Raw genomic sequence first — 26079 nt, 5'->3', positions numbered from 1 at the left:
GCCGAATGGCCTACTCCTGCTGCTATTTCTTATGTTCTTATCTTCTTATACAAAATCACAGATGGTGTAATGAATGTTGATTTCAGACAGTAAGGACGGAGGGAGGAGGGAGAGTGTGTGGAATGGGGAATTTACAGATTAGGAGGGACAGGAGGGGACAGAATATTCGACAGAAACACCAACAACTTGTATTTATACAGAGCATTTAATGAAGTAAAACATCCCAAGGTGCTTCACAGGAGTGAAATCAAATAAAATGTGACAGTAGAATTTGAAACTGGAGACAAGAAACGAGAATTGTCTGTTCTGAAATTCTATCCTGTAATTAAAGTAGGAACTTTGGTAAACTCCTTTTACAGGATATTAGAAGGGGAGGATTTACAGATGGGAAACTCAAACCAAACATCACGTCAAGGTCTGACAGTCACTCGATTCATCAGGACCTGAATATCATCGGCCTTTGGATGTCGAAGGAAAAATCACCAATCACAGCGGTGACAAACTGGTCACGTGTTCTGTGTGTGAAAATCCTTTCAGCCAATCGTCTGGCCCGTGAGACACAAACACAGATGTGCCGGGAATCAACAGTTCAAATGTGGGGACTGTGGGAAGGGATTCAGTTGCTGGAAACTCATCGACCCAGTCACACGGGGAGAGGCCGTTCGCCAGCTGAGTGTGGGAATGGATTCACTCGCTCATCTCACCTACTGCCACATCTGAATCTTCGTAATGGGGAGAATCCGTTCACCAGCTCTGTGTGGAAAGGGATTCACTCGATCATCCCATTTACTGACACACCGGCACAGTCTCACCGGAGAGAGACCGGTTAGAGAAAAAGTACCAGGTAAACTAATGGGTCTAAAGGCTGACAAGTCCTCTGGACCTGATGGCTTGCATCCAAGGGTCTTAAAGGAAGTGGCTGCAGAGATAGTGGATGCATTGGTTGTAATCTTCCAGAATTCACTAGATTCTGGAAAGGTCCCAGCGGATTGGAAAACCGCAAACATAACACCCTATTCAAGAAGGGAGTGAGACAGAGAGCAGGTAACTATAGACCAGTTAGCCTAACATCTGTCATTGGGGAAAATGCTAGATTCCATTGTTAAGGAAGTAGTAGCAGGACATTTGGAGACTCATAATACAATGAAGGGGAGTCAACATGGTTTTATGAAAGGGAAAACATGTCTGACAATTGATTAGAGTTCTTTGAGAATGTAACGAGCAGGGTGGATAAAGGGGAACCAATGGATGCAGTATATTTGGATTTCCAAAAGGCATTCGATAAGGTGCCACATAAAAGATTACTGCACAAGAGAAGAGCTCATGGTGTTGGGGGTAATATACTGGCATGGATAGAGGATTTGCTAATTAACAGAAAACAACGAGTCAGGATAAAAGGGTCATTTTCAAAATGGCAATCTGTAACTAGTGGGGTGCCGCAGGGCTCAGTGCTGGGGCCTCAACTATTTACAATATATATCAATGACTTCAATGAAGGAACAGAGTGTCTTGTGGCCAAATTTGCTGATGATACAAAGATAGGTGGAAAAGCAAGTTGAGATGAGGACACAAAGTGTCTGCAAAGGGATATTGACGGGTTAAGTGAATGGGCAAACATTTTGCAGTTGGAATATAATGTGGGAAAATGTGAAGTCATCCACTTTGGGAGGAAAAATAAAAAAGCAAAATATTATTTCTATGGAGAAATACTACAGAATGCTGCAGTACAGAGGGATCTGGGTGTCCTCGTACATGAAACACAAAAAGTCAACATACAGGTGCAGCATGCAAACAGAATATTGGCCTTTATTTCTGGGGGGATGGAGTATAAAAGCAGGGAAGTCATGCTACAACTGTACAGGGTGCTGGTGAGACCACACCTGGAGTACTGCGTACAGTTCTGGTGCCTTTATTTAAGGAAGGACATACTTGCATTGGAGGCAGTTCAGAGAAGGTTCACGAGGTTGATCCCGGGTATGGAAGGGTTGTCTTATGAGGAAAGATTGAACAGGTTGGGTCCATACTCATTGCAGTTTAGAAAAATGAGAGGAGATCTTATTGAAACATACAAGATTCTGAGGGGACTCGACAGGATCGATGCTGAGAGGATGTTATCCCTCAGGGGGAATCTAAAACTCGGGGTCATTGTCTGAGAATAAGGGGTCGCCCGTTTAAGACAGAAATGAGGAGGAATTTCTTCTCCCACAGGGTCGTGATTCTTTGGAAATCTTTACCCCAAAAGCTGTGGAGGCTGAGTCATTGAATACATTCAAGGCTGAGTTAGAAAATTGTTGATCAGCGAGGGGGTCAAAGGATATGGGGAAAGGGCGGGAAAGAGGAGTTGAGGTAAAAATCAGATCAGCCATTGAATGGCGGAGCAGGCTCGAGGGGCTGAATGGCCTGCTCCTGCTCCTATCTCTTATGGTCTCCCCGGTGCCCCGTCATGTGATCTCCCCGGTGCCCCGTCATGTGATCTCCCCAGTAGTTGCCTGAAGTTGATCTTCCAGTTAGTGGTGGGGGTAAAAACCTCAAGTTAACCGAGGGAACTTAGACTGGGGAATCTGAGGTTTGTATGAAAGGAGTGAGTAATAAAAAGGAAATTAATAAAAACTGATTGAATAAGAGAAAGAAACAGGTGAATTATACTAAAGTGAGCAATAAAAAGTAACTAAAAGAATACAAATTAAACCCATCTGATAATCAATGTTTAGTATTAAAATATGAATCAATTATCTCTGGAAATTGATAAATAAATAACTGCAAAGAAAGAATGAAATCTCCAGGGCCTGACGGTTTTCCCTCAGGGTATTAAAGGAAACAGGTGGGGAAATTACAGAAACATTAGTCATAGTTACCCAAAGCTCTCTGGACTCGGGAATTGTGCCTTTGGATATGAAAATATCACTCCAATATTTAAGAGAGGAGGAAGAGAGAGAAAAGGAAACGACAGATCTGTCAGTTTAACGTCAGGAGTGGAGAAGTTACTGGAATCTATCACCAGAGACAGAATGATTGAGGACTTGAACAAGTCTGAGCTGATCAAAGAGAGTCAGCGTGGATTTGTGAAGGGTGGGTCATGTCTGACTAATCAAGATGAGTTTTTTGAAGTCACTAACAGGCTGGACAGGGAATGTCGATGGACATTGTCTGTGTGGACTTCCAGAAGGCATTTGATAGGGTTCAGCACAAGAGATTATTCGCAAAAATAAAAGTGCACAAAATTGAAAGTGACCTTGTGACTTGTGTTGGGAGGTGGGAGACAGAGAGTGGGGATAAAGGGAACGTTCTTTGATTGGTGGGATGTGACAAGTGGTGTTCCCCAGGGATCTGGACTGGGGTCTCAGCTTTTCACCATATTTATCAATAACTTGGATGAAGGAATAGAGAGTTTTATATCCAAGTTTCCAGATGACACTAAGTTAGGAGACACAGTAAGTTGTGTGGATGGGAGCAGGAAGTTACAAAGGGACAGATTAAGTGAGTGGACAAAACTGTGGCAGATGGAGTTCAGTGTGGGGAAGTGTGAGATCATCCACTTTGGATACCAGAAGGAAACATTGGAGTATTTTCTTAAAGTGAGAGACTGGGAACTGTGGAGGAGCAAAGGCATTTGGGTGTCTGTGCACACAAATCACTAAAAGCTAGTGCCCAGATACAAAAAGTAATCACAAAGACTAATGGAATGTTGGCCTTTATCTCGAGGGCTGGAATACAAAGGGGAGGAAGTTATGCTTCAGTTCCACAGAGCCTCGGTCAGAGCCCCTCTGGAGTACATATATCCAGAATATTAAACTCCAGCCCAGTTCTCGGGGTTATTAATATCAGAAACAAACCCCAACTGTCAGAATGAACAGTTCAGTCCTGGATGTGATTAACAGCAGCAATGACAGCAGAATCCAACCCCTGCATCACAGGTGAACTCGCTGGTGTCTCAGCCAGTGGGATGACAGAGTGAATCTCTTCCCAAACACGGAGCAGGTGAACGGCCTCTCCCCACTGTGAACCCGTTCATGTTTCAGCAGGTCCCATGTCCTCTTGAAGCTCTTCACCGTTAGTACATTTAAACGTTTTCTTATCAGTGTGAACAAGTTGGTGTTCACTGAGGCTGTATGACTGAGTGAATCCTTTCCCACACACGGAGCAGGTGAACGACCTCTCCCTGGAGTGAGCTCGCTGGTGTCTCAGCTCGTGGGATGACTGAGTGAATCCCTTCCCACACACGGAGCAGGTGAACGGTCTCTCCCCAGTGTGAACTCGCTCGTGTGTAAGCAGGGTGGATGAATCAGTGAATCCCTTCCCACACACGGAGCAGATGAACGGCCTCTCCCCGGTGTGACTGCGTCGATGAGTTTCCAGCTTAGATGGGTAATTGAATCCCTTCCCACAGTCCCCACATTTCCACCGTTTCTCCGTGGTCCGGGTGTCCTTGTGTCTCTCCAGGTTGGACGATCAGTTGAAGCCTCGTCCACACACAGAACACGTGGACGGTTTCTCCCCGCTGTGAACGGTGCGATGTTTTTTCAGACTGTGTAACTGGTTAAAGCTCTTTCCACACTCCGTGCACTGGAACACTCTCACTCGGGTCTGAGAGTCTCGGTGATTTTCCACTCACACTGATGTTTGAAATCTTTTCCCACAGAAACAACAGACAAACATTTCTCCTTCCACATTCAAAGGCCGATGATATTCAGGTCCTGATGAATCGAGGGACTGTCAGATCCTGACGAGATGTTTGATTTGAGTTTCCCGTCTGCAAATCCTCCCCTTCTAATACCCTGTAAAAGGAGTTTACAAAAGTCCTCACTGCAAATACAGGATAGAAATTCAGAACAGACAATTCTAGTTTCGATGGAACATTCTTCACGCTCATTCCCCCAGACTGTAAATCCCCGTCCCACACACTCTCCCTCCTCCCTGTGCTGAAATCCAAACCCATCGCACCATCTCCATCATTTCTTCCCTCCACTCCCAGTTTCCTCCCTCCCTCTACTCTGGTCGGGTTCAGTTCTCCACCCCCTGGGAGCAGAGTGAGAGGAAAATAAATGAGGCACAGGGACCCGGAAGCCCCGCCCACTCTTTGTTCACAGTCACTGGGACACTGAAGCCCCGCCCACTCTTTGTTCCCAGTCACAGGGACCCTGAAGCCCCGCCCACTCTTTGTTCCCAGTCACAGGGACTCTGAAGCCCCGCCCACTCTTTGTTCACAGTCACAGGGACCCTGAAGCCCCGCCCACTCTTTGTTCCCAGTCACTGGGACCCTGAAGCCCCGCCCACTCTTTGTTTCCGGTCACTGGGACCGTGAAGCCCCGCACACTCTTTGTTCCCCATCACTGGGACCCTGAAGCCCCGCCCACTCTTTGTTCACAGTCACAGGACCCTGAAGCCCCGCCCACTCTTTGATCCCGGTCACTGGGACCGTGAAGCCCCGCCCACTCTTTGTTCCCTGTCACTGGGACCCTGAAGCCCCGCCCACTCTTTGTTCCCAGTCACAGGCACCCTGAAGCCCCGCCCACTATTTGTTCCCAGTCACTGGGACCCTGAAGCCCCGCCCACACTTTGCTCCCGGTCATTGGGACCCTGAAGCCCCGCCCACTCTTTGTTCCCAGTCACTGGGAACCTGAAGCCCCGCCCACTCTTTGTTCGCGGTCACTGGGACACTGAAGCCCCGCCCACTCTTTGCTCCTGGTCACTCGGACCCTGTCTCCCCGCCCACTCTTTGTTCCTGGTCACGAGGACCCTGAACCCCCGCCCACTCTTTGTTCCCAGTCACTGCGACCCTGAAGCCCCGCCCACTCATTGTTCTTGGTCACTGGGACCCTGAAGCCCCGCCCACTCATTATTCCCAGTCACTCGGACACTGATGCCGCGCCCACTCCTTGTTCCTGGTCACTGGGAAACTGAAGCCCCGCCCACTCATCGTTCCTGGTCAGTGGGACACTGAAACCCCGCCCACTCATTGTGCCCGGTCACTGGGACACTGATGCCCCGCCCACTCCTTGTTCATGGTCACAGCGACCCTGAAGCCCCGCCCACTCATTGTTCTTGGTCACTGGGACCCTGAAGCCCCGCCCACTCTTTGTTCCCAGTCACTGGGACCCTGAAGCCCCGCCCACTCATTGTTCCTGGTCACTGGGACCCTGAAGCCCCGCCCACTCATTGTTCCTGGTCACTGGGATCCTGAAGCCCCGCCCACTCTTTGTTCCTGGTCACTGGGACCCTGAAGCCCCGCCCACTCTTTGTTCCTGGTCACTGGGACCCTGAAGCCACGCCCACTCTTTGTTCCTGGTCACTGGGACCCTGAAGCCCCGCCCACTCTTTGTTTCTGGTCACTGTGACACTGAAGCCCCGCCCACTCTTCGTTCCCGGTCACTGGGACCTTGTTCCTGGGATTAAAAATAAAATCGTTGGACGATAACTTGGTGTTGTAAAATTGTTTACAATTGTTAACCCCAGTCCATTACCGGCATCTCCACATCCCGGTCACTGGGACCTTGAAGCCCCGCCCACTCTTCGTTCCCGGTCACTGGGACCCTGAAGCCCCGCCCACACTTTGCACCAATGTGGAAGCGCATGCGCCGTGATCCCTCAACTTCTGACCAAGATGGCGGACAGTTCCCCGCTCACCCGGGCGGACGCCGGTCGGGCCTGTCACCGCGGTGTGAACACGGGGCCTGTGGGCTCTTATTCGGGACCTGAGGCCTACACCGGGTGTTTATGAAGCTTCCCTGCCCACCCACAGGTCCAATTCCTCCCCCGCGCCCACCGTCTCCGACCGGAACCCGACCCGCCTGTTCCGCCTCAGTCTGTCTCCACCACTCGCACCGCGCATGCTCAGAGCACAGCCCAGTCCCGCGCCTGCGCACTGGGCTCCTGTAGTCACTGATCGGGCACTTTCTGGGCCGCGGGGGATTCTGGGTAATCTCTCCGCCATTGAAGGTCCGAATCGGTGAACAGAAATTTCGTCATCGCATCGAGATTGGGGCCGGAGGGACAATAAACATTAAACAAAATCAATCAATAAATTATACAGAAACCCGAGTGCCCGGGCCCTCAGACAGGGAGCGAAGTTCACCGGTCGCCACTTTTCCTTCACCAACTCGCACCTCAGGCCCCGCCCAGTCTGGTTCAATTGATCAATGTTTTCCAACTGTGTTTTCCAACTCGAGTTCAGGCCTGTCATTCTGAGAGAAACTTCGAGGCCTCATTTTTTCTGTGTGCTGTGAGGACCGACATCGTTCATCTTGATCTATTTCTAGTTTAATAAGTTTTGCTTAATGTGGCCCAGGCCAAGTGTCAGGATATCGGATCAGGCCCACCACAGAAAATAATTTTGACCCACCTGAGAAAGACAATGTGAACCGGATTATCCTGATCCACTGACCCAGCAACTTCTTCATAAAACACCCCTGAGACAGACAATGTGAACCGGATTATCCTCATCCACTGACTCAGCAACTTCTTCATAAAACACCCCTGAGACAGACAATGTGAACCGGATTATCCTCATCCACTGACCCAGAAACTTCTTCATAAAACACCCCTGAGACAGACAATGTGAACCGGATTATCCTCATCCACTGACCTAGCAACTTCTTCAAAAAAACACCCCTGAGACAGACAATGTGAACCGGATTATCCTCATCCACTGACCGAGCAACTTCTTCAAAAAACACCCCTGAGACAGACAATGTGAACCGGATTATCCTCATCCACTGACCCAGCAACTTCTTCAAATAACCCCTGAGATAGACAATGTGAACCGGATTATCCTCATCCAGTGACCCAGCAACTTCTTCAAAAATTCAAGCATATTTGTAAGACGCGACCTTATTTTCTGGAAGCTGTGTTGAGTGTCTGTAACGGCCCCTCCTCTTTCCCCGTGATCATAAACAGAATCTCTTAGGATTCCTTCAAGAATCTTCCCTATGGTCGAGGTCTCACTGACGGGCCTCTTGTTCCCTGGCTCGGATTTATTCCCTTTTTTGAGAATGGGAACTCAGTGAGTTACCTTCCAATCTCAGGGAACAATCCCTGACTCTATTGAGCTGTTGAAGATCCAGGCAAGTGGCTCACAGAGCACCCGTCCCATCTCTTTAAACACCAAACATATCTCAGCTTCTCTAATGGCTGATTTTGTCTCCCTCAATTGTGGGTGATATTTGTCCTCGGTCTCCTGTAAACTCCTGTAAACATATTGATCCGAAATGGGTTAATGGTGTCTAACTCACTCACATCAATAAAACAGGGAATCTGGAAACACACTGCAGGTCCTTCTTTATCTGGAGATGAAATGATTGGTGGATAATTGTACCAGCCCTTAACAGGCTCCTGCCAATTCCTCCCTCCGCTATTTTAATGCAAACTTTAACCCATTTATTTTAAACAGGTTTATTTTGAATGAGTTAACACCCGCCTTAATATAGTAGACACAGGACTGTAACACAAACAGGTTCAATCTTTGTAAAATAATTCCCAGTCAGTTTTAGACTGGAAACTTAAACCTGCCGTTTCCCTTTCAGTCAGGAACAGATCCCAGTTTTACACCAATCTCTGATTTACAGCATGTTTCCAGCATTCCCCGTTGTTCTTCCTGATCTAAACACAGTTGTAAAGGAGCCTTCTGTTCCGTGCCTGGAGCTCTGGAACATGGAAGAGAGCGGCTGGGACACATTACTCTCACGCCTCAAGATTAACGCACACGGCGACTCTGCTGTCAATGAAGAGAGAGAAGAAAGCCCAAAGTGCCGTTTGCCTCTCAGTGTGGCCCTGGAGGACTGTGTCCGGGCTGAAGTTCCGTTCCCATCGGACGATCCTTCCCCCAGATTGTCCTTTCTGAGCTCCAGTCAGGTGATGCTAAACATTCAGGTGGGAAAGACCAAAATCTACAACAATGTGTTTAAAACAAAGCTGATTTATTGAACATGTATCCAGAATATTAAACTCCAGCCCAGTTATCGGGGTCATTAACATCAGCAGAAACAAACCCCAACTGTCAGAATGAACATGGTTCAGTCCTGGATGTGATTAACAGCAGCAACAACAGCAGAATCCAAACCCTGCAGTCACAAATGAACTCGCTGGTGTCTCCGCAGGTGGGATGTCGTTGTGAATCCCTTCCCACACATGGAGCAGGTGAACAGCCTCTCCCCAGTGTGAACTCGCTGGTGTGCAATGAGGTTGGATCATATCCTGAACCTCTTCCCACATTGAGAGCAACTGAAAGGTTTCTCGTCAGTGTGAACTCGCTGGTGTGGAATCAGATCTGCAGAGTTTTTAAAGCTGTTCCCACAGTCAGAGCATTTAAAAGGTCTTTCAGCAGTGTAGAATCTCTGTGTGTCAGTCGGGTGGAAGACTCAGTGAATCCCTTCCCACACAGAGAGCAGGTGAACGGCCTTTCCCCAGTGTGACTGTGTCGATGAGTTTCCAGCTGGGATGGGTAATTGAATCCCTTCCCACAGTCCCCACATTTCCACGGTTTCTCCGTGGTCCGGGTGTCCTTGTGTCTCTCCAGGTTGGACGATCAGTTGAAGCCTCGTCCACACACACAACACGTGGACGGTTTCTCCCCTCTGTGAATGGTGCGATGTTTTTTCAGACTGTGTAACTGGTTAAAGCTCTTTCCACACTCAGTGCACTGGAACACTCTCACTCGGGTGTGTGTGTCTCGGTGATTTTCCACTCACACTGATGTTTGAAATCTGTTCCCCCGGTTTATTAATCCCCGGCCCCCCGGCTCCCGTCCACCTGCATCCGGACCCGCAGCTCCGACTGGCGACAGCGCAGCGTCTCCTCCGCGCCTCCGCGCTGGGCCCCTTTAAACGGGATAGGGCGTATTCACTCCCGCGGGGCGTTATGGGTAGTTCCTGTCGCCATTGACTGTGATTAATTGGAGATTTCACTGATCCGACGGGCGGGATCGGGGCGGAGCGGGAATCAATCCAATGGACAGAAACACAAGAGCCCGCGGCCCAGCGCCACATCGAGCGGTTTCACACCCGCGGGGCCCGCTGGGTGATGGAGATCGCCCTCAATGATCAGAATAAAGAGACTGCTCGCTCTCCCCCACCCCAGAAAACTTCATCAAGGGATTTCCAGCTCATCCCCTCACTCATTATGAAAGGGACAGGCGGGCCCTGTCCACGTGAGGTTGGCACTTGGGTTTACAGGGCACAATTTCACAGTTTGAAGATGACAAGAAACTGGGAAATGTGGTAAACCAGGTGGAGCATAGAAACAGAGTGAGGGGGACAGAGACAGACCGGTGAAATGGGCAGACACATGGCGGCTTAAATTTAACACAGAGAAGTGTGAAGTGATACAGTTTGGAAGGAATAATGAGGAGAGGCAAAATATAAACTAAATAGTACATTTTATAGGGGGTGCCGGACCAGAGAGACCTGGGGATGTATGTACACAAATCTTTGAAGGTGGCAGGAGAAGTTGAGAAGGCCGTTAAAAAAAGACGGGATCCTGGGCTTTATTAATGGAGGCATACAGCACAAAAGGTAGGAACATCCGAAAATATGAATTAAGAGCAGGAGGAGGCCATTCGGCCCCTCGAGCCTGCTCTGTCATTTGATAAGATCATGGCTGATCTGATTCTGACCGCAACCCTACTTTCCCGTCTACCTACGATCACATTTGACTCCTTGTTAATCAGGAATCTATCGAACTCAGCCTTAAAAATATTCAATGACCCTGCCTCCACCGCTCTCTGGGGAAGGGATTTCCACAGACTCACGACTCTCAGAGAAAAAAATTCTCCTCATCTCCGTCTTAAATGGGAGACCCCTTATTTTTAAACTGTGACCCCGAGTTCTCGTCTCTCCCACAAGGGGAAACATCCTCTCAGCATCTATCCCTTCTCGTCCCCTCAGGATCTTATCTGTTTCAATGAAATCATCGTTCATTCTTCCAAACTCCAGTGCACACAGGACCAACTTGTCCAACCTTTCCTCATGAGCTAACCCCCTCATTTACCAGACTCCCCATTACAGACACTCAGTGTCCCTCTCACGGGTGAAGAGGGGACATTTACCAGACTCCCCACGATTGACCCTCAGTGTCCCTCTCACTGGTGAAGAGGGGACATTTACCAGACTCCCCACTATAGACCCTCAGTGTCCCTCTCACAGGTGAAGAGGGGACATTTACAAGACTCCCCACTACAGACCCTCAGTGTCCCTCTCACGGGTGAAGAGGGGACATTTACCAGACTCCCCACTATAGACCCTCAGTGTCCCTCTCACGGGTGAAGAGGGGACATTTACCAGACTCCCCACTCTCGACCCTCAGCATCCCTCTCACGGGTGTGGGGGGCGGGGCCTGACTCCGAATGGGAGGCCGGGCCTGACCATGTGTGGGCGGGGGCTGTGTGGGGGGCGGGGCCTGTCTGTGTGTGAGGGCGGGGACTGTGGGGGCAGGGCCTGACTGTGTGTGAGGGCGGGACCTGACTGTGTTGTGGGGGCGGGGCATGACTCAGGGAGTGGGGGCGGGGCCTGGCTCAGTGTGGGGGCGGGGCCTGACTGTGTGAGGGCGGGGCCTGACAATGTTTGGGCGGGGCCTGACTGTGTGTGGTGGGGGCTGTGTGGGGGGCAGGGCCTGTCTGTGTGTGAGGGCGGGGACTGTGGGGGCAGGGCCTGACTGTCTGTATGTGGGTGGGGCCTGACTGTGTGTGAGGGCGGGACCTGACTGTGTTGTGGGGGCGGGGCCTGACTGTGTGTGTGGGGGCCGGGGCCTGAAACAGCGAGTGGGCGCGGGGCCTGACTCAGGGAGTGGGGGTGAGGCCTGACTGTGTGGGGGGCGGGTCCTGGCTCAGTGTGGGGGCGGGGCCTGACTGTGAGTGGGCGGGGCTTGACCATGTTTGGGCGGGGCCTGACCATGTTTGGGCGGGGCCTGACTGTGTGCGGAGGGGGCGGGCCAGCGGGCTCTGACGTTTCATTGACGGTTGGAACCGTCAATGGGAATCAGGGGGAAAACTCTCCAGTGGCTGGAGTCATACCGAGCATAAAGGAAGATGGTAGTGGTTGTTGGAGGCCAATCATCTCAGCCCCAGGACATTGCTGCAGGAGTTCCTCAGGGCAGTGTCCTAGGCCCAACCATCTTCAGCTGCTTCATCAATGACCTTCCCTCCATCATAAGGTCAGAAATGGGGATGTTCGCTGATGACTGCACAGTGTTCAGTTCCATTCGCAACCCCTCAAATAATGAAGCAGTCCGAGCCCGCATGCAGCAAGACCTGGACAACATCCAGGCTTGGGCTCATAAGTGGCAAGTAACATTCGCGCCAAATAAGTGCCAGGCAACGACCATCTCCAACAAGAGAGAGTCCAACCACCTCCCCCTGACATTCAACGGCATTACCATCGCCGAATCCCCCACCATCAACATCCTGGGGGTCACCATTGACCAGAAACTTAACTGGACCAGCCATATAAATACTGTGGCTACAAGAGCAGGTCAGAGGCTGGGTATTCTGTGGCGAGTGTCTCACCTCCTGACTCCCCAAAGCCTTTCCACCATCTACAAGGCACAAGTCAGGAGTGTGATGGAATACTCCCCACTTGCCTGGATGAATGCAGCTCCAACAACACTCAAGAAGCTCGACACCATCCAAGATAAAGCAGCCCGCTTGATTGGCACCCCATTCACCACCCTGAACATTCACTCCCTTCACCACCGGCACACCGTGGCTGCAGTGTGCACTATCCACAGGATGCACTGCAGCAACTCGCCAAGGCTTCTTCGACAGCACCTCCCAAACCCGCGACCTCTACCACCTAGAAGGACAAGAGCAGCAGGCACATGGGAACAACACCACCTGCACGTTCCCCTCCAAGTCACACACCATCCCGACTTGGAAATATATCGCCGTTCCTTCATCGTCGCTGGGTCAAAATCCTGGAACTCCCTTCCTAACAGCACTGTGGGAGAACCTTCACCACACGGACTGCAGCGGTTCAAGAAGGCGGCTCACCACCACCTTCTCAAGGGGCAATTAGGGATGGGCAATATATGTCGGCCTCGCCAGCGACGCCCACATCCCGTGAACAAATAAAAAAAACCGCCCCTGCTGCCCCGCGCGGGAGACCCCGCCCTTTACCTGTCCCCGGAGCTCAGCGCGCAGGCGCGGGTGAGGCTCTGAGCGGTCCACAGACGGAGTCGGAGGTCTGAAGACGGTCGGCGAGCGCCCGGTCCGGAGATTCATAAACCGGAGAGAGGCCCCGCCGTAGGTCGTTTAAAGATGGAGTGCGGCCGCAGGGAACGAAAAGGACCCTCTGGTCCCTCGTGTCTTCAGCCGGGCGGCAGCTGAAGGCTTCTCCCCGAACACAGGCCCGGGTTACCGGGGGAACCGGCCGCCATCTTGGTACAGGAGGAGGGAGCGTCACGGCGCATGCGCGGCCATTTTGGTACAGGAAGACCGAGTCCAGGACCAGGTCAATGTGAGAGAGTGAGGGTCAATAGTGGGGAGTCTGGTAAATGTCCCCTCTTCACCCCGTGAGAGGGACACTGAGGGTCAACAGTGGGGAGTCTGGTAAATGTCCCCTCTTCACCTGTGAGAGGGACACTGAGGGTCAACAGTGGGGAGTCTGGTAAATGTCCCCTCTTCACCCGGGAGAGGGACACTGAGGATCAACAGTGGAGAGTCTGGTAAATGTCCCCTCTTCACCTGTGAGAGGGACACTGAGGGTCAACAGTGGGGAGTCTGGTAAATGTCCCCTCTTCACCTGTGAGAGGGACACTGAGGGTCAACAGTGTGGAGTCTGGTAAATGTCCCCTCTTCACCTGTGAGAGGGACACTGAGGGTCAACAGTGGGGAGTCTGGTAAATGTCCCCTCTTCACCCGGGAGAGGGACACTGAGGGTCAATAGTGGGGAGTCTGGTAAATGTCCCCTCTTCACCCGGGAGAGGGACACTGAGGGTCTATAGTGGGGAGTCTGGTAAATGTCCCCTCTTCACCCGTGAGAGGGACACTGAGGGTCAATAGTGGGGAGTCTGGTAAATGTCCCCTCTTCACCCGTGAGAGGGACACTGAGGGTTAATAGTGGGGAGTCTGGTAAATGTCCCCTCTTCAGCCCTGAGAGGGACACTGAGGGTCTATAGTGGGGAGTCTGGTAAATGTCCCCTCTTCACCCGTGAGAGGGACACTGAGGGTCTATAGTGGGGAGTCTGGTAAATGTCCCCTCTTCACCCGTGAGAGGGACACTGAGGGTCTATAGTGGGGGGTCTGGTAAATGTCCCCTCTTCACCTGTGAGAGGGACACTGAGGGTCTATAGTGGGGAGTCTGGTAAATGTCCCCTCTTCACCCGTGAGAGGGACACTGAGGGTCAATAGTGGGGAGTCTGTTAAATGTCCCCTCTTCACCCATGAGAGGGACACTGAGGGTCAATAGTGGGGAGTCTGGTAAATGTCCCTCTTCATCCTGGAGAGGGACACTGAGGATTTTTAGTGGGGAGTCTGGTAAATGTCCCCTCTTCACCCGTGAGAGGGACACTGAGGGTCTATAGTGGGGGGTCTGGTAAATGTCCCCTCTTCACCTGTGAGAGGGACACTGAGGGTCTATAGTGGGGAGTCTGGTAATTGTCCCCTCTTCACCCGTGAGAGGGACACTGAGGGTCAATAGTGAGGAGTCTGGTAAATGTCTCCTCTTCACCCATGAGAGGGACACTGAGGGTCAATAGTGGGGAGTGTGGTAAATGTCCCCTCTTCATCCTGGAGAGGGACACTGAGGGTTTTTAGTGGGGAGTCTGGTAAATGTCCCCTCTTCACCTGTCGCAGGGGTCAGTGTGAGGAGAGTGATGTTGAGGTGGGGAGAATCATAGAAATTTATGAGACGAAGGAGGCCAATCGGCCCATCTTGTCCATGCTAGTTGATAAAGAGCTATCCAGCCTAATCCCACTTTCCAGCTCTTGGTCCATCGCCCTGTAGGTTACGGCACTTCAAGTGCATATCCTGGTTCCCTTTCAATGTGATGAAGGTTGCTGCCTCGACCACCCTTTCAGGTGGTGAGTTCCAGACCCCCACCACCCTCTGGATGAAAAAAAAATTTCAAGTCCCCTCTAATCCTTCCGCCAATACTTTAAATCAATGCCCCTTGGTCACTGACCCCTCTGTGAAGGAAAATAGGTCCTTCCTATCCACTCCATCTCGCCCCTCATAATTTTATACACCTCAATTAAATCTCCCCTCAGCCTCTTCTGTTCCAAAGAAAACAACCCCAGCCTATCCAATCTTTCCTCATAGCTCAAATTCTCCAGCCCTGGCATTATCTTTTTAAATCTCCACTGTACCCTCCCGGGTGCAATCACATCTTTCCTGTAATGTGGTGACCAGAACTGTATGCAGTACTCTAGCTGTAGCCTAACTATTGTTTTATACAGTTCGAGCATAACCTTTCTGCTCTTATATTCTATGCCTCGGCTAATTAAGGAAAGTATCCTGTCTCCCTTTTTAACCAACTTATCTACCTGTCCTGCTACATTCAGGGATTTGTGGACATGCACTCTAAGATCCCTTTGTTCCTCTGACCCTCTCATTATCCTTCCATTTACTGTATACTTTTTCTTTTTTTATTCGTTCATGGGATGTGGGCCTCGCTGGCAAGGCCAGCATTTATTGCCCATCCCTAATTGCGCTTGAGAAGGTGGTGGCGAGCCGCCTTCTTGAGCCGCTGCAGTCTGTGTGTTGAATGTTCTCCCACGGTGCTATTCGGTAGAGAGTTCAGGGATTTTAACCGAGCGACGATGGAGGAATGGCGATATATTTCCAAGTCGGGGTGGTGTGTGACTTGGAGGGGAATGTCAGGTGGTGGTGTTCCCATGTGCCTGCTGCCCTTGTTCTTCTCGGTGGTAGAGGTCACGGGTTTGGGAGGTGCTGTCGAAGAAGACTTGGTGAGTTGCTGCAGTGCTTCCTGTGGATGGTACACACTGCAGCCACTGTGATCCGGTGGTGAAGGGAGTGACTGTTCAGGGTGGTGGATGGGGTGCCAATCAAGCGGGCTGCTTTGTCCTGGATGGTGTCAAGTTTCTTGAGTGTTGTTGGAGCTGCACTCATCCAGGCAAGTGGAGAGTGTTCCATCACACTCCTGACTTGTGCCTTGCAGATGGTGGAAAGACTTTGGGGAATCAGGAGGTGAGTCACTCGCCACAGAATACCCAGCGTCTGACCTGCTCTTGTACCCATAGTATTTACCTGGCTGGTCCAGTTAAGTTTCTGGTCAATGGTGAGGGATACAGCGATGGTAATGCCGTTGAATGTCAAGGGGAGATGGTCATTGCCTGACACTTGTCTGGCGCAAATGTTACTTGCCACTTATCAGCCCAAGCCTGGATGTTGTCCAGGTCTTGCTGCATGCGGGCACGGACTTCTTCATTGTCTGAGGGGTTGCGAATGGAACCGAGCTCTGTGCAATCATTAGTGAACGTCCCCATTTCTGACCTTGTGATGGACGGAAGGTTATTGATGAAGCAGCTGAAGATGGTTGGGCTTCGGACACTGCCCTGAGGAACTCCTGCAGCAATGTCCTGGGGTTGAGATGATTGGCCTACAACAACCACTACCATCTTCCTTTGTGCGAGGTATGACTCCAGCCACTGGAGAGTCTTCCCCCTGATTCCCAATGACTTCAAATTGATAATGCAATCGTCAGTATGGATACGTGAGGGCCGATAATGCAATCGTCAGTAAGGATGCATCGGGGGTGATAACACAATGGTCATTAAGGATAAAAGGGGTGTGATAATGAAATGGTCAGTAAGGACTCATGGGGAGTTACAATACAACGGTCAATAATGATACGTGAGTGTGATAATTCAATGGTCAGGAAGAAATCATGGGCGTGATAATACAATGGTCAGTAAGGTTACTTTGATGGAGATAAGACAATGGTCAGTAAGAATACTTGGAGTTGATAATACAATGGTCAGTAAGAATACATAGCGGTGGTATTGCAATAGTCAGTCAGGATACTTGGTTGCGGAAAATACTGTGGTGAGTAAAAATCCACGGGGCTGATAATACAATGGTCAGTAAGAATACCTGAGGTTGACACTACAATGGTCAGAAACGATACATGGGGTGTGATACAGCAATGGTCAGTAAGTGTAAATTGGACAGATAATGCAATGTTCACTAAGAATGTTTGGGTTGATAATACAACGGTCAATAAGGATAGTTGGGATGTGATAATGCAATGGTCGATAAGAAGACTTGGAGTCAGGTAATGCAATGGTCAATTATGATACATGTGGGTGATAGTACAATTGTCACTGAGGAAACATGTGGGTGATAATTGAATGGTCACTAAGGATACATGAGGTGTGATCATGCCATGGTCTCTAGGGATACATGGGGGTGAAAATATAATGGGCAGTAAGGATACATGGGGTGTGATAATGCCATGGTCTCTAGGGATACATGGGGGTGAAAATATAATGGGTATTAAGGACACATGGGGTGTGATAATGCCATGGTCTCCAGGGATACATGGGGGTGAAAATATAATGCTCTGTAAGGATCCATGGGAGCGATAATCTAATGGGCAGTAAGATACATGGGGCTGATAATACAATGTTCAGTTAGGATACATGGGGCTGATAATACAATGTTCAGTAAGGATATATGGGGCTGATAATAAAATGGGCTTTAAGGATACATGGGGGCTGATAATACGATGGTCAACAAGAATACATGGGGGCTGATAATAGAATGGTCAGTCAGTATATTTGGTGCCTGATAATCATGTGGTCAGTAAATATACATGGCTGCTGATAATACAATGGTCACTAAGTACACATGAGGGCTGATAATATAATGGTCAGTCATGATACATGGGGGTTGATCATGCAATGGTCAGTAAATATACATGGTAGCTGATAATACAACGGTCAGTTAGAATACATGGGGCAGATAGCACAATGTTTCAGTCAGGATACATGGGGCTGATAATGCAATGGTCAGTAAGTACTCGTGAGGGCTGATAATATAATGGTCAGTCGGGATACATGGGTGCTGATAATACAATTGTCAGTAAGTATGTTTGGTGTCAAATAATACAATGGTCAACAAGGATACATGGGAGCTGATAATAAAATGATCAGAAAGTATACATTGGGGCTGATAATACAATGGTCAGTAATAATACATGGGGCCTGATGGTACAATTGTCAATTGATAAATATGGTTGCTGATAATACAATGGTCAGCATGTATACATGGGGGCTGATAATACCATAAGTCGTACCAGCGTGCGGTAGCATTGTGGATTTTTGAATGAATTAGTAATCTGTAGTTTTAAGTTCAAATCCCGATCACAAGAAGTGGGGAATTTAACATCAATTAATTAAATCAAATCTGGAATTTAAAAAAAAACTAGTATCAGTGAAGGTGGCCATGAAACTACCGGATTGTCATGAAAAACCCTTCTGGTTCACTAATGTCTTTTAGGGGAGGAATCCTGCTATCAATAATCGGTCTGGCCTTCAAGTGACCCCAGATCCACAGCAATGTGGTTGATTCTTAATCACACTATGAAATGGCCAATAAAGTCACTCAGTGGTGCAATCTAGCTTAAAAAAAATCACAATAAGAATAAAACCGGGCGGACCAGCCGGCACCAGACACGACAAAGGCAAACCAAGCCCAGTCGACTTTGCAAAGTCCACCTCACAAACAGCTGAGGAATTGTGCCAAAATTGGGAGAGCTGTCCCACAGACTAGTCAAGCAACTGCTTGACATAGCCATACTCATAGAATCATACCTTTCGGCCAACGACCCAGATTCTTCCATCACCATCCCTGGGTGTGTTCTGTCCCACCGGCAGGACAGACCCACCAGAGGTAGCGGTACAGTGATATACAGTTAGGAGAGACTGGCTCTGGGAGTCCTCAACATTGACTCCGGACCCCGTGGCATCAGATCAAACATGGGCAAGGAAACGTCCTGCTGATTACCAACTACCGCCCTCCCTCAGCTGATGAATCAGGCATCCTCCATGTTGAGCACCACTTGGAGGAAGCACTGAGGGTAGCAGGGGGAAAAAATGTACTCTGGTGGGCGGGGGTGGACTTCTATGTCCATCACCAAGAGTGGCTCGGTAGCAGCACTACTGACCGAGCTAGCCGAGTCCTGAAGGACACAGCTACCAGACTGGGCCTGCGGCAGGTGGTGAGCGAACGAACACAAGGGAAAAAACCTACTTGACCTCGTCCTCAACAATCTACCTGTCGCAGATGAATCTGTCCATGACAGTATTGGTAGGAGTGACCACCGCACAGTTCTCGTGGAGACGAAGTCCCGTCTTCGCACTGAGGACACCATCTAACGTGTTGTGTGGCACTATCACCATGATGAATGGGATAGATTCAGAACAGTTATTGCAGCTTAAAACTGGGCATCTATGAGTCGCTGTTTGCCATCAGCAGCAGCAGAATTGTATTCCAGCACAATCTGTAACCTCATGGCCCGGCATATTCCTCACTCTACCATTACCAACAAGCCAGGGGATTAACCCTGGTTCAATGAGGAGTATAGAAAAGCATGCTAGGAGCAGCGCCAGGCATATCTAAAAATGAGGTCCCAATCTGGTGAAGCTACAACTCAAGACTACATGCATGTGGAACAGTGGAAGAAACATGCTGCAGTCTGAGCTAAGCGATTCCACAAACGACGGATCAGATCAAAGCTCTGCAGTCCTGCCACATCCAGTCGTGAATGGTGGTGGACAATTAAGCAACTAATGTGAGGAGGAGGCTCTGCAAACATCCCCATCCTCAATGATGACAGAGTCGAGCACGTGAGTTCAAAAGACAAGGCTGAAGCGTTGCCGATATCCTCACCATCACAGAAGCCCGTCTTCAGCCAATTGGATTCACTCCACGTGATATCAAGAAAAGGCTGAGTGCACTGGATACAGCAAAGGCGATGGGCCCCGACAACATCCCGGCTGTCGTGCTGAAGACTTATGCTCCAGACCTAACCGCGCCTCCAGCCAAACTGTTCCAGTACAGCTACAACACTGGCATCTAACCGACAACGTGGAAAATTGCCCAGGTATGTCCTGTCCACAAAAAGCAGGACAAATCTACTCCGGTCAATTACGGCCCCATCAGCCGACCCTCCATCATCAGCAAAGTGATGGAAGGTGTCGGCGACAGTGCTATCAAGCGGCACTTACTCACCAATAACCTGCTCACCGATGCTCAGTTTGGGTTCCGCCAGGACCACTCGGCTCCGGACCTCATTACAGCCTTGGTCCAAATATGGACAAAAGTACTGAATTCCAGAGGTGAGGTGAGAGTGACTGCCCTCGATATCAAGGCAGCTTTTGACCGAAAGTGGCACCGAGGAGCCCGAGTAAAATTGAAGTCAATGGGAATCAGGGGGAAAACTCTTCAGTGGCTGGAGTCATTCCGAGCACAAAGGAAGATGGTAGCTGTTGATGAAAGCCTATCATCTCAGGCCCAGGACATTGCTGCAGGAGTTCCTCAGGGCAGTGTCCAAGGCCCAACCATCTTCAGCTGCTTCAGAAAAGACCTTCCCTTCATCATAAGGTAAGAAATGGGGATTTTCGCTTTTGATTGCAAAGTGTTCAGTTCCATTCGCAACCCCTCAGATAATGAAGCAGTCCGTGCCCGCATACAGCAAGACATGGACAAAATCCAGGCTTGGGCTTATAAGTGGCAAGTAACATTCGCGCCAGACAAGTGCCAGGCAATGACCATCGGCAACAAGAGAGAATCTAACCACCTCCCCTTGACATTCAACGGCATTACCATCGCCGAATCCCCCACCATCAACATCCTGGGGGTCACTATTGACCAGAAACTGAACTGGACCAGACACATAAATAATGTGGCTATAAGAGCAGGTCAGGGGCTGGGTATTCTGCGGCGAGTGACTCACCTCCTGACACCTCAAACACTTTCGACCATCTACAAGGCAGAAGTCAGGAGTGTGATGGAATAATCTCCACTTGCCTGGATGCGTACAGCTCCAGCAACACTCAAGAAGCTCGACACCATCCAGGACAAAGCAGCCCGCTTGATTGGCACCCCATCCACCACCCTAAACATTCACTCCCTTCACCACCAGCGCACCATGGATGCAGTGTGTACCATCCACAGGATGCACTGCAGCAACTCGCCAAGGCATCTTCGACAACAACTCCAATCCCGCGACCTCGACCGCCAAGAAGGACAAGGGCAGCAGCCACATGGATACAACACCACTTGCACGTACCCCTCCAAGTCATACACCATCCCCAATTCGAAATATATCGCCGTTCCTTCATCGTCGCTGGGTCAAAATCCTGGAACTCCCTTCCTAACAGCACTGTGGGAGAACCTTCACCACTTCGACTGCAGCTGTTCCTGAAGTCGGCTCACCACCACATTCTCCAGGGCAATTAGGGATAGGCAAAAAATACTGTCCTCGCCAGCGACGCCCACATCCCATGAACGAATTTTAAAAAAAGTAAGGATACATGGAAGTGATAATACAATGGTCAGTAAGGATACATGCGTTTTGGAAATACAATGTTCAGTAAGTATACAAGGGGGCTGGTAATACAATGGTCAGTAATTTTTTGATGAAGACCTCTCCACACTCCTCAATGAGGTTGAGGTGAGGCTTCGGCGGCTTCTGGGGAACGGAAGTCTCGGGCGGCACAGAAAGTTAGCGTGTTGGTGTGGAAGGAGGTGGCACAGGTTCTGAGCACGAACAGCACCGTGTCACGGAGAGCGGAACAGGGCCGCAAAAAATCAATGATTTAATGCAGTCGGCTAGGATGTATAGAGAGTTTTAGAAATTCAAAAGTTCAGATTTAAATGTGCTGAGTTTAACTAATGCATAAACTCAGGTTGTTTCTGGGTGGTGTGGTCAAGGTTCAATCTAATGGCAACTGGTCGTAAAACTCAGTTGCCATTGTGGACGGGCCTCACTAAATGCTTTTAGAGATCTTTTATCCCTACTCCAGAGATTTGAGGTGTTAAATTACAATTAGTGAATTAGACCCTGTCTCCAAACCCCCAACTTATCTCTCTCACACAAACAAGCACAAACTGATTTTTATTTGTTAATGTCCTGTCGTGTAAAATGGCTGTTAACAACCGTGAGAGGTCGAAGACCGGCGGCGGTTCAGCCTTTATGAGGGAGATGACCGAGCATGAAGAAAGGGCCACTCAGCTGCAGGGCAACACTTCCAGTTTCGTGCCTGGTGACCGATCAGACACTGCAGCGAGGAAAGGTGAGTTTCACATTCCTCTATTGGCCAGCTGCATGTTTAAAACCTGCGTGTTGTCTGAAGGATGGGAAAAGGAGATTCGAGTCTGACCATGCTCGTGCAGCGTGTGGGCGTCTGTGATGTGACCGATGAACATGCTTCACCAGTGGAACATTTTGTTCTTCCTTCCCACAGGTTCACAGCCGTCTGAGGACACTCGGGCTGCAGAAGGTGGTGAATCGGCGGCTGCAGAGGGTGATGGTGTTTGTGCTGCAGAGGGTGATGGTGTTTGGGCTGCAGAGGGTGATGGTGTTTGTGCTGCAGAGGGTGATGATGTTTGTGCTGCAGAGAGTGATGGTGTTTGTGCTGCAGAGGGTGATGGTGTTTGGGCTGCAGAGAGTGATGGTGTTTGTGCTGCAGAGAGTGATGGTGTTTGTGCTGCAGAGGGTGATGGTGTTTGGGCTGCAGAGGGTGATGGTGTTTGTGCTGCAGAGGTTGATGGTGTTTGTGCTGCAGAGGGTGATGGTGTTTGTGCTGCAGAGGGTGATGGTGTTTGTGCTGCAGAGGGTGATGGTGTTTGTGCTGCAGAGGGTGATGGTGTTTGGGCTGCAGAGGGTGATGGTGTTTGTGCTGCAGAGAGTGATGGTGTTTGTGCTGCAGAGGGTGATGGTGTTTTGGCTGCAGAGGGTGATGGTGTTTGGGCTGCAGAGAGTGATGGTGTTTGTGCTGCAGAGAGTGATGGTGTTTGGGCTGCAGAGGGTGATGGTGTTTGGGCTGCAGAGAGTGATGGTGTTTGTGCTGCAGAGAGTGATGGTGTTTGGGCTGCAGAGAGTGATGGTGTTTGTGCTGCAGAGAGTGATGGTGTTTGGGCTGCAGAGAGTGATGGTGTTTGGGCTGCAGAGGGTGATGGTGTTTGTGCTGCAGAGAGTGATGGTGTTTGGGCTGCAGAGGGTGATGGAGTTTGTGCTGCAGAGAGTGATGGTGTTTGGGCTGCAGAGAGTGATGGTGTTTGTGCTGCAGAGGGTGATGTTGTTTGAGCCGCAGAGAGTGATGTTGTTTGAGCTGCAGAGAGTTTTGACGTTTAATGAGCGGGAAGAGGAAGAACGTTGACGGTTTCTGGAGGATGAGGACGATGCGGGCCCTGTGGGGGGCGGGACGGTGGTGGGAGGTGGGAGGTGAGGGCAGGTGAAGTGGTGTCTTCACTCCTGAGCCCACCTGTCAACCTCAGGGTGTTGATGTGGGGGGAGCGCTTGACCATGAGGAGCCTCACCTCACCGCCTCTCCAACTCCCGGCCCCTCTGGCTCTGTGCGAGACACACATAATCCCCCTCTCACAGGCAGCCGCCAGCTGAGTCCGACCTGTCTGGGGTTGAGGGATCGATGCGAGTGGGGTAGATGCGCCCCAGTCCCCCGTGAGACGGCGTAGATGTCAGCTCCCCAGCTCCTCCTCCCCCCACCCCACCCTGTGGATGATGAATTGGGAGAGGACATCAACGGTCAACAAGTGAGACGATTGAGAGCTGATGAGAGCGACAAGTACCATGACTATTTCGGCTCCATGAGACAGGAGATCTAGGACGCTGGACAGAACATTAGCGCCCAGCTGGCCCAAACTGGACAGAACAATGTACAGCTGGCCCATACTGGACAGAACATTGCCCAGCTGGCCCATACTGGACAGAACATTGCCCAGCTGGCCCATACTGAACAGAACATTGCCCAGCTGGTCCATACTGGACAGAACATTGCCCAGCTGACAAATATTCACCAGGTTCTCGTCCATTTCATGGAGTTGAATGCGAGCACGGCTGTGCTGCACCCGAAGCCCGTGACAACCCCCGTGCCACCTCCTGCTACAGACAAATTGCAGGCCCAAGAGCCAGGAGCTAATTCTGCACCTGACGCTGCTTTTGCTCATGTCCCCGTGGAACAGCAGCACTCCAGCTCCGAGCTCCCTGATTACAGCCATTTTACAAGACACCGAGGTCGTGCCCTTGGCTCAAGAGGGGCTCGATCACAGGGAGGGATGGGGGCCAGGAGGAAATAGGATGCTCCTCGAGTGAAGAGTTCACCTCCTCTTGTTCAGAGTGTCACAGCGACCCTCGAGCATGCCGCAAGGGGGCGTCTGTAAATCTGATTGCTGTTTGTTCGGTTGATGTTTCGATTGTTTGTTTTGATTCGCTTGTTGATATTTTGTGATGGAATGAATCTCTTCTGATTGTTTGTGTGATAATTTTCGCTGCTGCTGCTGCCCTTCAAACTTAATCAGAAGTCATTTGTAATTGTTCGAAGATTTTCAGAATACAAACCATGTTAACATCACAAATACTTTCAAACAAGAAAATGAATAAGTTAACGTAATTTTTATTTAAAGTTTTGCACTGCACACCTCAATGTTCACAATAAAGTTTTGCAATAACTAACTACCTCAAATGTTAATGTAAAGTTTTGCACCAATTTTTTGATGCTGCAATAAAAGCTCACTGTTTCACTTTCAATCTTGCTTGTCCCGTTATCTGCTTTCCTGGGAGGGGGCGGGGAGGCAATTAGCCACTTTCATCGACGTCTAAAAGCATCAGCCACTGGGTGGTCTCTCGCTGCCCTGTCCCCTGCAGCCACGGTTTCCTCGGGGGTGGGGATGGGGGAACCAACCAAGGCCCCAGCAACATCCGTGTTGTCATCCTGCATCTCGTCAATTCCCAGCGGCATCTCGTCGTTCTGGTCAAAGGTCTGCCCTTCCCGCAGTGTTTAGTTGTGCAATGCGCATCAGACAACCACAACCCTGGACACCTTGACAGGTGAGTACGGCAAAGATCCCCCGACCTGTCCAAGTATCGAAAGCGTGATTTCAACTCCCCGATTCTCCTCTCCACAACTTGGCGCGAGCACACGTGGGCACGGTTGTTCCTCTCCTGTGCTGTGCTATTGGTCCTGTGGTAGGGTGTCATCAGCCACGGCTTCAGCGGGTAGCCCTTGTCACCTGATATCCATCCAGATCCTTGCTGCTCTCCGGTGAAGGTATCATTGCAAGTCTGAGTGGCGAAGGACGAAGGCATCATGGGCACTTCCCCTGTGATCTGTATTTACACTCATGATCCACAGGTCGGCATCGCAAAGGATCCTCACATTTAACCAATTAAACACCTTCCTGTTGATGTTAGTGACAGGTGCCTCATTGGGTGCCTTCCACATCACATGGGTACCATCGACAGCCCGTGCGCTCTTGGGAATCCAGCGATCAGTGGAACACGGTTGACCTCTCCCTTTGGGGAATCCAGCGATCCTGCAGAACACGGTAGACCTCTCCCTTTGGGGAATCCAGCGATCCTGTGGAACACGGGAGACCTTTCCCTTTGCCGCGCTGGGGACATGTCAAGGTTGATGAACTGGGAAACCGCGCGGAATATCGCGCCCGTGACCTCATGAATTCCCTCTCGCAAGGCTCTGGGTGATGGTGTATCTGTGACCTGATGAATTCAGACTCTCACAGGGCTCTGGGTGATTGTGTATCTGTGACCTGATGAATTCAGACTCTCACAGGGCTCCGGGTGATTGTGTATCTGTGACCTGATGAACTCAGACTCTCACAGGGCTCTGGGTGATTGTGTATTTGTGACCTGATGAATTCAGACTCTCGCCGCGCTCTGGGTGATGTTGCACATGTCACCGGGGCCAGAATGAAATGACCCACATGCCACTGACGAGGCCCTGCAGGAAGTAGAAGGTGGCTGAAGGTCCTCTTGTAACATCTCACAGAGGCGGCCGATTGCCTCCTTCCTAAAACGAAGTCTCCACACAGATATCTCTTCCGATAACAATGTGGTTGATGTGGTGTATATGGACTTTCAATAGGCTTT

At 50.2% G+C, this 26079-nt stretch overlaps 1 protein-coding gene across 1 annotated transcript in view; it reads right to left on the bottom strand.

The window, feature by feature from the left end:
* Positions 1-4008: 4008 nt before the first annotated feature.
* The window catches only part of LOC137315764 (zinc finger protein 271-like), a gene marked incomplete at its 5' end in the record, with an annotated part of 44738 nt that continues 22667 nt past the window's right edge, over positions 4009-26079 (bottom strand). The window contains 3 exons of the mRNA XM_067980255.1: positions 4009-4401; positions 23685-24177; positions 25046-25299. Of these exons, the coding sequence (XP_067836356.1) occupies positions 4009-4401; positions 23685-24177; positions 25046-25299 (1140 nt within the window). The remainder of the gene's footprint in view (positions 4402-23684; positions 24178-25045; positions 25300-26079) is intronic.

This window comes from Heptranchias perlo, unplaced genomic scaffold (assembly GCF_035084215.1).
Source record: "Heptranchias perlo isolate sHepPer1 unplaced genomic scaffold, sHepPer1.hap1 HAP1_SCAFFOLD_56, whole genome shotgun sequence".
NCBI lineage: Eukaryota > Metazoa > Chordata > Chondrichthyes > Hexanchiformes > Hexanchidae > Heptranchias > Heptranchias perlo.
Note: the sequence above shows the minus strand (reverse complement) of the source record. Positions and strands in the feature narration are given on the sequence as shown.